The 14,680-nt window shown below is 30.2% G+C and overlaps 2 protein-coding genes across 2 annotated transcripts; one reads left to right on the top strand and one right to left on the bottom strand.

The window, feature by feature from the left end:
• The first annotated feature begins 946 nt into the window (after window positions 1–946).
• On the top strand, window positions 947–2,745 carry LOC123300037 (cytosol aminopeptidase-like). The gene is made up of 2 exons (XM_044882496.1): window positions 947–1,121; window positions 1,192–2,745. The coding sequence occupies exons 1-2, from the start codon at window positions 996–998 to the stop codon at window positions 2,668–2,670; spliced, it is 1,605 nt and encodes a 534-aa protein (XP_044738431.1). The 5' UTR covers window positions 947–995; the 3' UTR covers window positions 2,671–2,745.
• A 4,127-nt stretch (window positions 2,746–6,872) lies between these two features.
• LOC123301813 (ionotropic receptor 93a) lies at window positions 6,873–12,628 on the bottom strand. The gene is made up of 12 exons (XM_044884718.1): window positions 12,624–12,628; window positions 11,950–12,332; window positions 11,505–11,672; window positions 11,053–11,277; window positions 10,806–10,989; window positions 10,450–10,679; window positions 9,897–10,059; window positions 9,614–9,834; window positions 9,169–9,349; window positions 9,030–9,108; window positions 8,791–8,948; window positions 6,873–6,970 (listed from the first exon to the last, which is right to left on the bottom strand). The coding sequence occupies exons 2-12, from the start codon at window positions 12,196–12,198 to the stop codon at window positions 6,873–6,875; spliced, it is 1,956 nt and encodes a 651-aa protein (XP_044740653.1). The 5' UTR covers window positions 12,199–12,332; window positions 12,624–12,628.
• Window positions 12,629–14,680: the final 2,052 nt, after the last annotated feature.

Here is a 14,680-nt window from a genome sequence, read left to right as displayed (position 1 = left end):
TGTTGTATTAAATGACCAGTTTCGTATCAATTACTCGTGAAAACTTGAATTGTAGAAGTTTTTCTCGTTAACCAGAAATAAACTACAAAGAGAAAAAGTCGTCTAGAAAATTCAGAGCATTTTTGTATTCGTTGTGTGCGTAGTTATAGTAGGGACAATAAAATCGATGCCAGTGCTTCCAGTGAAAAATTTTGGCGTTAAAAGAGGCTGTTATGATTAATTTGAAATTCTTTACATGTAAATGTTATAGTGAATGTCAAATTAAAATTATTGAAAAACACTAATTAATAAAACTTTAGCAGCCCTTAGATCGATACGTGAAAGTGTTCATTTTTTTAAGAAACTGTCATGCCCCGGTTCGGTAAACAAAGAAAATATGAAAACAAGTAATCGTAATTGAGAGTAGATTTCATCTTTTATTTTAATTACTGAAAAAATAACTGAAAGGAACCGTTTCCGATTGCCTCGAGTTATCTACCAAAATGTAACACGGCACTGGCCCGGAGACAAGAGGATACAACGGATACAGTTGAACCGAGCCCTAAACAAAAAAGGAGACTCATGTAAAATATTTCGTAAAAAATAAAATGATAAATTTAAAAATAGAATTTGTTTCAAATCTCGTATAATAATAAATTTTTTTCTTAATATCATTACAAAAATTTGAAAGCCTATCCTATCTTCTGGATATATTCATTGAAAATTATTTTGCTCTCGTATGTATATGGATTCATTTTAAGTTATTCAATTTGATTTAGATAAAATCAAATTTTTGTCATACAGATAAAACGGTAAAAGTTTCGATTTTCATACTTTAGGTACAGATCCCTAAAAAACATTTTGTATAAATCTAAGTGGTTTATAAATCAAAATAAAAACAAAATTTTTTTGTTAAAATGTGGAAACCATGGGTTTAGTTTATTTACTTATAGCCAAAATTACAAATTCAGAATCATTCATTTGATATCACGGAAATGTTAATCTAAATTACCATCATGTCATATTTTCGACCTATTTCAAACTTTAAAAAAATTAATGGACATGCAGTCTACAAGAAAATAATAAGAAAACTCTGTGATGCGGGAGCAGACAAATGTCCGACATTAAAAACACCAGAAAAGGTAATCAAAATTTTCTATATCCAAAATTTACGTTTTACTAATACCGTCGTTTTTTCTCTTTATTTTACAGAAAGGAATTATATTAGGAGTTTATGAAGGATGTAATCGGGACCCTGTACTTTCACCAGCTTGCAGTAAATTCAATGATAAATTAAATGGAAAACTAGGAGACTTAATCGCTGTACATGGCAGTCTATTTGAACGGGGACAATGTCGTGTATTCAATAATTTGGCCAACGAGTTCTGGGGAGTGGCAGTCGTTGGACTTGGACCAAAGACTTTGGGTTACAACGATGTTGAAGCGATAGACGAAGCAAGAGAAGCAGTAAGAGCTGGAGCAGCAATGGGTGCCAGAAAACTACAAGAACAAGGCATTGGACACATTTTAGTTGAAGGATTCGGTGCGCCTGAACATGCTGCCGAAGGTAGTGCTCTAGCTGTATGGAAATACCAAGAAAATAAAGCACGTCAAAAATGGATAATTGTACCAACTTTGGAATTACACGACGATACTGATCATGATGCATGGCAACGTGGACTCTTCAAAGCTGAGGCACAAAATCTTGCACGTCGGCTCAGTGATACACCAGCTAACCAAATGACACCTACAGCATTTGCACAACAAGCGGTCAATGTGTTATGTCCGTGTGGTATTAAGGTCGAAGTTCATGACAAGGACTGGATTGAATCTAAAAAATTGAATGCCCTCTTAACAGCAGCAAGAGGTTCATGTGAGCCTCCAGTATTCATTGAAATGACATATTGTGGAGGACCTTCTGATCAAAAACCAATTTGTTTAGTTGGTAAAGGTGTTACGTTTGACTCTGGTGGTATCTGTATCAAAACTGCTGAAGATCTTAAAAAATACAGGGCCGATATGACTGGCGCTGCAACTGTTGTTGCTGTTATACGAGCAGCTTCAGCTCTTAGTTTACCTCTAAACATAATTGGAATTGCACCAATGGCTGAGAACATGCCCAGCGGTATGGCTGTGAAACCTGGAGACATTGTATTTGCTGCAAATGGTAAATCCATTGCAGTGGAACATACCGACCATGAAGGACAATTAATTTTAGCTGATACTCTAGTATATACTCAATTATACCACAAACCAAGAATGATAATTGATATCGCGTCAATTTCAACTGGTATTCGTGATTGCTTTGGAACATGTGCTGCAGGCGTATTCTCAAACAATGAACAAATTTGGCAACAATTGAGTAAGGCTAGTGTAATCACTGGAGATCGTGTATGGCGTTTACCTTTATGGGAATACTTCAGACATAAGGTTACAGATTTCGAGTCTCATGATGTGAACAACTTGGGTAAAGGAGATGGTGAACCATGTATGGCCGCTGGTTTCCTTAGTGAATTTATTGAATGTATGGATTGGGCTCATATTGATGTATCCGGTGTTGGTAAGAACTCTGTAAATGACTTGTACCCGTACTATCCATTACATCGAATGACTGGCAGACCAACAAGAACACTTATACAATTCTTATATCAAATGGCATGTCCACAAGAACGTGACCGTGAACTCAAATGAGTGCATTTCTCATACCATTCATAGAATCACCTGTAACGTTTTTTAATACATTTTGGATGTTAATTGAAATTTTAATAGCTGGTTTCCATTTTTTAAACGATATGTTAGGTTGTTGTTATCATGAATGCAAGATGATACTGTTACAAGTTTTATGACTATAACCGAAAAAAATCATGAGAGCCTGGTCAACTCTCTAAAAAATATATAGGGTTCTTTTTAAATTATGAAAGTGGTTTTTTGCTTTTACACTGCTCTTAAAACTCTACATTTTTTTTCATCGTTTATACATGTGTTATAAATATTTTTTTTTTTAATAAAAAAAATTGTCTTGTGCAAAAAATTTGGTTTCTTTTACTTTCTTTCATTACAGAGAACTTACAATTCAAGAAAATGCAAAATCAAACTAGGTAAAAGTAAGCAAGGTGTTGTTTCATATCATAAAAAGCATGAAAAACTAGAAAAATTCAAAATATTCCTAGAATAGCTCGTGGATTTTTTTTTAGATTTAGTTTTCGATTCAGCAATTAGAGAAATTAATTGATGTTTCAGGATTTAAAAAAAAAATTCGATTGTACGTTCCATTGTTCCAAGAGTTTTGGATTAACAATTGTTGTATCAAAAGTTCTCTTTGCTGTTTTGCGATTTTCAGAATTGACAAGCCAAACTGCATGAAATATTTTTATGGAAAAATACTATGCAAAATTATGCTATACGTTAAGGGTGCGTCATTGTGGTTTATTTATACCCCTTAATTGTATAATTAGTCTGATTCTTAAATCGGAAAATTCTTAAGTTCTATGTTTCAAAAGTTTTAGATTAAAAATTATTATATCAAGAATTCTTTTCCTGTTTTCAGTGTTTGCGTAGCCAATTTTATGTGATTTACGCACTAGGATGTAAATAGTCGATGGATTCCAGAATTGAAAAATTGAACTGCATAAAGTACTCTTCAGGATTTTTATGGGAATATGCAATACAAAATTTAAACTAGAGGTGGGTCATTGTGGCCCTATAACCCTTACTGGGTATTATCTGACGTATGGATTAAGTGATCTGATTCTTAAATCGAACAATTCGATTGAACGTTCCATGTTCAAAATGTTTATTACTACTTCGATCTAACGCAAATTTTGGAGCTACGTAACAAGAATTTGAGAGAAAACTAATTTGAAGAATTTATAGTGGCGCAGTATACTTTCAACGAATGACTATATCACTACCAAAAAAAAATACTGAGCCAAAATGGAGCCTAGGTAGCATTAAGGCTGACCAATTGTAAGATATCGATTTTATATTGGAGATGGGAAAGATGAGTGATGAAACTGCCTGAAGACTGAAATTTGAAATTTTATCAGTAGGGTTCCGCAATTAGCAGCTTTTCCGAGGGAGTGCAGTTCGGAGTAAGTTGTCTTTTTTATTAATTTTATTATGGCTTGACTTCTAAAGAAAACTACGAGCCATGCGTAAATAATTGTGCTCAATAAGGTCGTATAAGATTACTTCTTTTTCGTAGAAAAGTTCGAACGCCCTAGAAGAAAGGCTGGTAAATTTTCTATCCCAATAAAAGAAATTATTATAATTTTAATTTCCTATTTATTCTAATTTAAACGCTACCGATATTCAAATCTATTTGGGATATAAATAAAAGAAGTCTTGTAATAATAAAATATCACATTCTTGTAAACTGTATGCGACCTATTAATGACTGAATGTTTTCTCAAATTAAAAAAATACAGTCTTTTTGAAATTGTTACATCTTACGTGTATTCTTCTAAACTTTATCTTACTTTCTATACCTATATATTACAGGCGAAAAATCTGATGCAATATGTTGTATTCATAACATCATATATTCTATTCAAAAACAAGTTTTTAATATAAAAATACATATTCATTAATTCCTGAAGATTTATTAATAATTTGGAATCTTTATTTTGTTTGCAAACAAAATGCTCGTTTGTTTTCATACAAATTATTATTAAACGTAATCATAAAAAATTTTATGCTTAAAGTGGGTTAATTCGATAAATTAAAAATTCCTTATAACTTTATTTTACTCATATATCAAAACTTCTTTTGAAATTACGTATACCTTTGAAAAGATTTAAAATTATTATTATTATTAAATTATATTAATTATTTATATTATCAAAAGTCTCCGAGTTTTATGGATGATTAAAAATCGAATGTTAACGCAAAAATCGACAGAAAATCACGATATCGCAAAATATGCAGTCCGTACAAATAAAATGGATTTAAATTCTGTTTCTCACAATTTTTAACGCGCTTTTATTAGCTATGCAACGGAATCTTTGAATATGATTTTCATTCTCTTCGAAACCAAGCACCGATGACAATACAATAATTAAGTTTGTCCGATTATCCTTATCAGGATCTTCGGGATTAACGGTTAACTAAAAAATCATCAAATTTTTTCGGAAACTTTGAACCAAACTGTCTATTTTCAAAGAAAACTATACTATTATCTAAAATTTGTGGTTTTTTAGATAGCATGGCCTCTAGCGACCGTCCTGGAGTGATGCGATTGGTTACATCGTACCGGAATATGTACAGAAAAAAGAAAAGCTCAAAAACGGAATGAATTTTGCAATTTTAAATTTTTTTGGCTACTTTTGATTGTTTTATTCAATAATTAAGGAGGCAATATGTCTAACGAAATATGCAAAGTGTTGGATATGGACAATATTTTCGATGTGCCTCGGTGCAATTTGGCACTACCCTTAAAACTTTCTGGGAGCAACTACTGTAATCATGCTTATGGCAGATAATCAAAGTTGTTTCAACAATAAGGTCTTCTCTATCATTTAAAATCCTCGGACAATTAAACATCTTTCTTTAAAATATTTTGAGGAATCTTTTACTTTACAATTTATAAAATTCGAAATTTTTTCATTCATAAAACAGCAAGGAAAAAACAAAGTAATTTGTTTAGAAGATTTATTGAATCCTTCTTACAGCATGAACAGCGTACGTGATTTTACCAGAAAAACAACTTCATTTTAGTCTAAAATTATTAAAATCCATTGGAAAACTTATGAATAAATTTTGTATCCCCACTTATGAATATTCTTACAACTTCAATAAAATAATAACTTTACATATTAGAATATTTGTTTTGGATTCAGTATCGTTTTGTGTATCTGAGTGCTGCACATAGTTCATCGTATACGTGATTTTATTTAATATTTGGTGACCAAATTTATGTGTCAATGATAAGTAGAGTTACAGGATTTCAAGCTACCTCCAAATTTCTACCAATCGTCAGGTAAATTTATAAATGAAATGAATTTTTTTAAAAAAAAACCCTCGATTTATAAAATAAAATGGAAAATCCATCAAATTTCTCATCAAGTAGACAGGAAATTTGAAATACTTTCTTCAAGGCATTTTCCTTTTTAGTCCCAAGTTTATATAACCCTTAGAAATATTGACGATACGAACAAAATTTTGGAATAAGTGTTCATAAATCACCTAATTAGTCCATTTCCGTTTGTCCGCTCGTCTGTCGGCACGATAACTCAAAAACGAAAAGAGATATTAAAGTTAAATTAACAGAATACTTCGAAAAGTTTCATTACCTACATCCCAACTCCCGAAAATAGGAAAAACGCTTCTAAAACTGCCCTTTCACTTCTATTTACGTCAGAAAGGTCGAGTTTTATACATATGTGTTATTTGATCCTAAAACACGTTAAATTGTTTTCAGATTGGATAAAAATTTATGCACACGTAAAGGAAGTCGAAGAGCAAACACCGGAAACCGTCTTGAACTTCAAGTGCTTACTCAAATAACACACGTACCATAAACGAATCGTCAATTCCCGATAACAAATTTAGGTATCAATATCAAAAAACACACTGCAACAACATGGTTCAGGGAGAAACAGGTCTTTTTAACAAATCGCTTAACGCCATGGATGACAATTCATCCCGGAAAGCAGGCTTTGAAGCCATGAAAAAACGCGAAGCGGAAGAAATTAGAAAGGCTGAAGAAAAAAGAAAATATGGTGCTTGGGGTTCAACATTTAAAAATAAAGATCATTTCATTAATATGCATTATTGTTAATAGTTTATTATTTTTGTTTACAATATTGATACCTAACAGAAAACAATTATTTTAAATACTTTTTTTAAATTTTGATTTGCTGTACTAACTAACTTGCTTTTTTTTATTAAAAATTTTATGACATAAACGGTTGTATTACTTTTTGTTCCTTTGAGATTACCCTTTTCTTCCAAAGCTTTTCAATGATTATCACAAAAGCTGCGCAAATAAAACCTGGGAAAAAGCACAATTAGTGTAAATTAGAATCGGAAAATTTTTGTTTATATAATTAATGCATCGAGAAGATATATAAACATATTTCAAGGAATTCAACTAAATAAAATTTTTATTTACAAAAATATTATTATAAACAAATAAGTGTGTGTTATTATTATCTAGAGGGTTTCGTAGGAAATTTGTTGTTATTATTGCATAATATTACTGCAAATAGTAATGGCATAAATTTCTAACTAAATCCAACTCTGTTTAAAAATATGAATATTTGATCATTTGTAAACCGGATTATAAAATTTTTTTCTATTTCTGTATTTTTTAATCTTTTATTTGCATATTAAAATAATAAATTGAATCTATAAAGCATCCTTAAATATAATTTAGATTCTTTTTAAATAAATATTTTCAATGTGGTCAACTTTTTAGCAATTGTCTTTTGGAATCAGCCTTCTCTAGACTAAAATTTGGGGTTACGTAAGCAAGAAAAAAAAAACAGAAAAAGTCAATTACTTTGATCATCAAATGAGTATATTCTCAAGAAATCGACGAAAATATTTCCAAAATTTAAGAGATTTCAGACGAAAATACCACCATTAGATCAATTTGACCATCTTATAGGATCCATAGGATTTTTTCAAGAAGCGAAATTCGTCTATCAATCAAGCTTGATCAATTTCCGAAAGAAAATTAGTCAATATTTACAATTCTCACGCTATAATTTTAATTTTGTTTAAAAAAAAGGGTACCCGAGTTTAAATTAATTAAAAATTGATTGAAAATTAAAATCGATTTTTTTTATGTTCTTTTTTTGTACAAATTTTTTACCATATAGGCAAAACATATTACAAGCTACTTTTCGATTTTTGAACTAAAAATTTTAATATTTGGTATTAGGAGAATATGATAAACAGCTGACATTATGGCTATTTTACAAGAGAGTGAAGTATATGCATGACTGCATTAAACTAAAAGAGACAACTATATTAAAATATAAGCGTTCCTATTGGTCGAATAATAAAAAAAAATAACTGTTTTAATATAAGCAATAAAAGAGTGAGATATATAGTTAATTGAATTGATTCGAAAGAGACAAATATATAAACAATAGTAAGAGAGTGAGATATATATGTAATTGCATTGAATAAAAAGAAACGAATATATAAATAAAAACAATTGTACCAACACACGCATATTATAACTAAGAGTGAGGTATATAGGTAATATAATTGATTCAAAAGAGACAAATATATAAAATAGTAAGAGAAAGAGGTGTATATATAATTGCACTGAATAAAAAGAAACATATATATAAATAATATCAATGCTACCAACACAAGCATATTAATTATAACTAATATACCGACCGAGCATATTTAAATGTTGGTTATTTCTGTTTTCCTAATACACAATCTTATAAAATTGGAGAAGCTCAAAACATGTGTTTGTTCTTATAATTTTTTGTAATTATCATGTTCTCCTAATGCTAAATCTTCAAAAAAACACTTGAAAATAATGCAATTTTATTATCATGCATATTGCCTATATGGAAGGAGTATGATCTCTGTAGTTTTTTTTTTTTTTAATTACACGTAATTAAAATGATTTATTAATTATAATTGAATAATTTATTAAACCAAACATTTGGGATATCATATTTTTAAACATTTGGATATATTTTACATGATGTAAATTGTAAATAAAATTGTCTGTCTCAAACATTGAATAAAGGGTACATTATTAAAAATTTGATTTAATTTTTTCCTGTATCATACCTTAAAATAAACCTCACCTAAAAATTCATACCTTAATATAAACCTTACCTAAAAATAAAACAAAAAAAGATCCTTGCATATCATTCATATTGACAGTGTGATTTTTCACTTCGGTGGTGGTTGCAATATTCGAACATCGATCTTTTTTCGGTAAATAATCTGTTAACCATTTTTCAATTAATCCTACTTGATGTAAACGTTTAATTCTAAAAACCAGAGAAAAAAAGCATAAATAGTTTTTCCTTTAAATCAATATTTAGGTTATGGTATATTAGGTATGCAGTTACTGTTCATTGATCATTGGAAGATATGGATTTCCTTTTGAAACAATCATCGCAACTTGTTCCTCCAAAAATTCATCAGAACCTAGAAATTTAAATTATCTTGTAACAATATGGAAAAACAAGCTTCGAAGAATTTTATTACTTAATGTAAGATCGCATCGATTTGTTCGTAAGAATTCCTTTTTCATGACAAATTGTAGATTAATTTTCCAATCAATGAAAACATGCCGACCCGCGGTAATTTCATCCAGCATTTTAGTGTCAACTTCATCTTTCAAGAGCACTCCTTTATGTAAGGCCTCTAATTTTGGTTCATCTGTAGTCTATTAAAAGAAAAATCAAATGAAATAGAAAGAAGATCTGTGCTACTTGCGACAAAGGTAAAGATTGCACTCTATTTCATAAATATGATCTGATTGGTATACATCCTGTTGAATTCCAGGACGTTTAAAACTTTTTCTTGTATTATTTAGGTTTTTCGGTGTCTCCCGACTAAAATTCTTATCATTATCAAGGTCAAACCCGTACATTTTCAAGTTACTTGCCACCCTTTCGTTGGTATTTGATAAGAATTACTTTTTGCTTACTTTTAGAAACTCTTCAAGAGAAGTTCCATGTAAAATACTCCATGTGACAGTATCCCGATGAGTCAATAAATCGTTAATCGTATTTATAGGACTATCAATTTTTGGAAAGGTTAAAAATGCCACTAAATTACCACTATAAGTAGTTACAACCACTAAAACAACTAACCACCATGTTCCCACAATTAATCTACCGCTATCAGCGGAAGGCAGATACATTCCACCTAGAATAATCGGAAAAAAAATCATACTTCTAATAAAAAAATAAGGCACATAATTATAATACCTTGTTGCATTAATGCCCCATACATATACCAAAGACAATTATGAATTGTCGACAATCCACCGCTTTGAGTAAGCCCGGTGTATTCATACACCGGGCTAAATTTGTGAATAAAATATAAAATTGGTCCCATTGAGGCAACAGCAATGCCTAAACATAACCAAGTCTAAAAAAATTTTATTTGGTGTATTAAACAACAATTCATTTCCGTAGTCGTGAATCGGGCCTCGAAAAAGTGATTTTACAGACCTCTCGATTCCATTCGAAAAATCATGAATTGTGGAACATTTATTAAGTACGAAACACAAAATTCTACTTGGTAAATAAATTTGTTAAATTTTAGTATTTCGAATGCTGTATGATATTTATTTTGGTATCTTAAATAACCTGGGGAGTGAGCTAGCAACTATGAAACCCCCCTTAGATAATTCCTGCACACGGACTCGAATCTTGCAGGTCTTCATAGATTTATAATTTAATGGGAAGGGGATATAAAATAATCTAAATTTTATGTCCAAAAAAGGTAGTTAATGAATTATTTTGGTATGACACTTACATCAAGTGCAAATGGTGACAAAAATAACAATGCCCTACTCAATTCTTTTGGTCGTGATACTAGAAAAGTATATGTTTCAGTACTTATTGGCATCGTGTAATTTATAATATGTTTACGTTGATTATTGACTGTAACCGCACAAGCAGCCATTAATACAGATCTTTTACGTAGAACCTCTATAATTCGATTTGACTCATTCACAATACGTCGAGCATTATCAATGTTTATACCTATAAGCATGAATATTTGTTGACTTCGAGGTGATTGAAATAAATAACACGTTACTCGAAGTAAAATTGTATTGTACAATTTTATTTCGAGTATCGTGGTATTTATTCCAATAACTATGTTTATACCCTTAATTGTAGATGGGTTATACGTTTCATTTGCAGCTAATCCAATTCTATGGCCATCTGGAAATACAATGGTGAAAGTAAAATTTAATTTTTTTGATATTTCTTCAATAATATGAAATATAACACCACTATATTCGACTACGGAACCAGTTTCATTTAATTTTAAAACTTGCCACGGTGGATTCTAAAATTAAAATGTTATCTGTGAAGGTTAAATTCTGTTAAATCGGGCGGTTGACCAAATTACATGAAATGAAACTAATGGTAAAGTACGGCCACGGAATCCGTGTTCAACATGTGGAAATAAAACATCATTTAAATTTAAGCCATCGCTTGGACGCCAATATCCAACATCCAGTAATTGTATATCAGTCGATTCATTTTTTTGTTCATATTGTAACCCCCAAGTTTCTCCTGATTGCAATTTCCATCGAGTACAATTCCCGTTCACACCATATTGAGACAAATGTTGCTGTGAAAATGAAAATTATTATAATGCGGTTTTTTTTCTTGTTGCTCTCTCCAAACTGAACCGATTTTCTTGGAATATAGCTAAAAATACTATCAATTAAATTATCTTTCAATCAAACAAAAATCAAAATCGGTTTATCTGTTTAGGAGCTACGATACCACAAACAGACGGACTTATAATATCCCTCTTTTTTCATCGGGGGTTAAAAATATTTTTTTTCCCCTTACTCTTAGAGTTTTTAATAAAAAATCACGTCTTTGTTCTTTTGTTGGACGAACAGCTTCCCATTCTTCATCTGGTATTTGTGATGAAGTTTCTTCTTCTTCACGAACAGCTGAATCTAAAGCTGTCATAAACCCACGTAAAACATCCACAGTTTGATTTTCGATTCCTTGCTAAAAGAATGTACACGGTACTTTCAACAAATTATTAAAGAAACCCTTTCAAAATTTATGGAAATTCAATTTCAGTTAATTTAAACATATTTTTTATAATGAGAAGAAACTCTCATTCATCATCCGATCTAGGCAACTTCTTTCGTCGTTGCTTTTTTGTCTAATGATTCCGCGCTTTCGAGAACGTACGAAGATGTTATTTTAGACAAATAAATGATTATTCCGATCGTCAATTTCCATAAAGATCAAAAGGGATTCCTTTATTTGAAGTAATTACCACACATTCGTTACTCGTAATTGTTGAATTGTATATAAATGCGATATTTTCACCTTCCCCAAGTAAATTCGAGTACGTTGTAACATTTTGATTACTATCCATATCACAAATAATATACAACCATTGACTTTTTGGTGTAGTCATTTGTAATGTTTTTGCAATTTCTAAAATAGTTGCCATTATATCTAATTGTACAATTACTAAAAAATTACGCCCGACTTGCTTTAATGGTAATCCACGAATTTGCATTATTATCTCATTACGTCGATTGCCTTTTAGCGTATGATTTGATAATTTTAAAACGGATATAGCCGATGCTAAAATTGATTTGTCGTGTAATTCACCATATAATGCTGTAATTACTCTTGTAACAAGATCTCGGCCTGGAAATTATAAGCAGAAATCACAATCAAGCTGAAGGGAGATTTAGCTAAAGATTTTAAGTGCCAATTTTTTAAACGTAGTGCTTCATGTATATTATGGCCTTTGAAAAATAAATTAAAAATACCCGTCAGATAAATATTGCGTAAGATAGAAGCTCCCAAAGAAAAAAAAAACACTTTCCCGTCCCTCCAACATATAAACAGTTTTTACGTTACTTACGAACGTTAATCTATTGCCCGAATGTAACATTTTATTTTTAATTGAATAGTTTTCTGATTAGTGTATCTTACCTAAAGATTCATCGTGTATTAAAACCACTGAGCGCCAACTAAAAGCTTTTCGAATTCTTAAATCCAAAAGTATTTGTGGCAATTCCTCGCCATTTTTAACAAGTGGTATTGAAATAGCTTCATCTAATGGTAAACGTTCACAATTCGATTCTGAAATATTTCAATTTTGGATAAATTTTCGATAATTTTTATTTATCGTTCATGAAATTACCTGTAATCGCCATCAATAAAATATTTTCATCTTTTATCATACGAAATAAATTCCAAGTATCGACACATGATGCTATACTTAAAATAGCAGAAAATTCTACAATAAAATGCCAAATGAGGGAAAAATCGTTTAAAATTGGAATTATTATTAATTACCCCTTCGAATATTAATATTTGCCCATGAATAATATCGAATATTAACGCCACCATGTTTTAAAATTTCCCGTTTTGCATATACCATAAAAGTTTCAATTGTTTCTCGAAGTTTATCATATTCGGTAAGGGTATATTCTCTGTCAATTACAATAGCTATAAAAGTAATAATATTAACTTGCTGTTGTTCCGGTTTTCCACTAAACGGACAAAACAAAACAAAATAAAACACAACCTCGGGTCGAATAAAATAAAACTGTAACGAATCGCAATCTTTTTAAGAGTGACGAGTTTTGCACATTAAAAGGTTTCGAAGTGTTTTGAAACTCGAATCTGTTGAGTGGAAGCGATCGTATTGTGTTTTCTACAACTATGAATAAAAAAATTTGCTTCTCTGAACATTTTGCTTGATTGTTTAAGAAAAACTGTGTTTTGGCTTCCTAAATAAACCGCCTTTACACAAGCATTTATTACATGAAATTTTACACATTGGTACTTAATTTACTTGTAATCTTTCGTTGTACATGGTTTTTTTAAATTTCCAGAAGTTTTTTTAAAAATTACAAAAACATCCCATATTTTGACCGATTTATTTTTCAAGACTTTAAAAATCTTTATACACGAATTTCATAGATTTTAAATTCAAATTATGATCCACATAAAATTTTGAATATGATGAAATGTATCAAAAAATGTTACTTACCTAAAGTGGCATTCGACGCTAATAACGATGGAAAACTATCACAATAAACACCTCGCAAAAGGTATATATAAATTAATTTCGATATAATCAAACGCAACATGTTTGCATATACTGCGTGGCATTGCTTTTTTTAACGTAAAAAATACACCAGAAAATTAAAAGAAATATTAATTAACGAAATTATAAATTATGAAATTAATTAAAACAGAAAAATAATAATTCTCATAAATTTATATGATATCATAAATTTTTGTAATTATTTTGTTTCCGTTTCTCGAAAAAAAAAAATCATTTCATGTATCAGTGAATAATTCTCATTAATAATGAAAATCTAATCAAAAATGATATTTGAAATTGGCATATATAGATCATAAGAAAATCAAAAGTAGGTCAACGTTTTATTTAATTATTCATATGAAAAACCTTCGCTATATTTTCATTTAGATTGACCTTTCACAAGAAATCACTAGCGTAGTTTATTATTTCAATAAAATTTTCATATTTATATCTATGGAACAGTTAAGGATTGTCTTAGCTAAAACTTAAGTGTTTATTTCATGGAAATTTATTACTTTAAATTTGGTTTTTCGTTTTAATACATCCCAGTTTAAAATTCATCAAAATAAGCTGATTTAGTCCGCGGGACAGCAACCCTTTGTGTTAAATGATTATCCCAACAACGATGATAGATTCCCAGCCTAAATAATCATTTAAGTTCCATTTCGCATCTAAGATATTACCTATTGCTTACAGATGGAACAGGCCACTGTGATTGTGTACAAAAAGCTCTAAAAGTGCCAAAGTTTGAAGGGTACTATAAGAAGTGTTAGCTATCTCTGATTCAAAAACATTTCTCTGGTTTATTTTTTTCGATATTAACTAACTTATTATTAACTTTTTCTCCAACTAAAAAAGCCCAATAGATATCCTATACCAAAACTTTTTAAAATTTGAAAGTCTTATTCTACGGAATGCTAATAAAAGACCATCA

The sequence above is a fragment of the Chrysoperla carnea genome, chromosome 5, assembly GCF_905475395.1.
Source record: "Chrysoperla carnea chromosome 5, inChrCarn1.1, whole genome shotgun sequence".
NCBI lineage: Eukaryota > Metazoa > Arthropoda > Insecta > Neuroptera > Chrysopidae > Chrysoperla > Chrysoperla carnea.
This window is presented reverse-complemented; position numbering and strand designations above follow the sequence as displayed.

What these genes read in the sequence shown, in the direction of transcription:
- LOC123301813 (XM_044884718.1), bottom strand. Translation starts at nt 12,198, where the DNA reads ATGCAAATTCGTGGATTACCATTAAAGCAAGTCGGGCGTAATTTTTTA. An exon ending in TGTCACCATTTGCACTTGAT is followed by an intron (nt 10,060 to 10,449) that starts GTAAGTGTCATA and finishes AAATTTTTTTAG; the next exon opens with ACTTGGTTATGTTTAGGCAT. An exon ending in TCGATGCGATCTTACATTAA is followed by an intron (nt 9,109 to 9,168) that starts GTAATAAAATTC and finishes TTAAATTTCTAG; the next exon opens with GTTCTGATGAATTTTTGGAG.
- LOC123300037 (XM_044882496.1), top strand. Translation starts at nt 996, where the DNA reads ATGTCATATTTTCGACCTATTTCAAACTTTAAAAAAATTAATGGACAT. An exon ending in CATTAAAAACACCAGAAAAG is followed by an intron (nt 1,122 to 1,191) that starts GTAATCAAAATT and finishes TTTATTTTACAG; the next exon opens with AAAGGAATTATATTAGGAGT.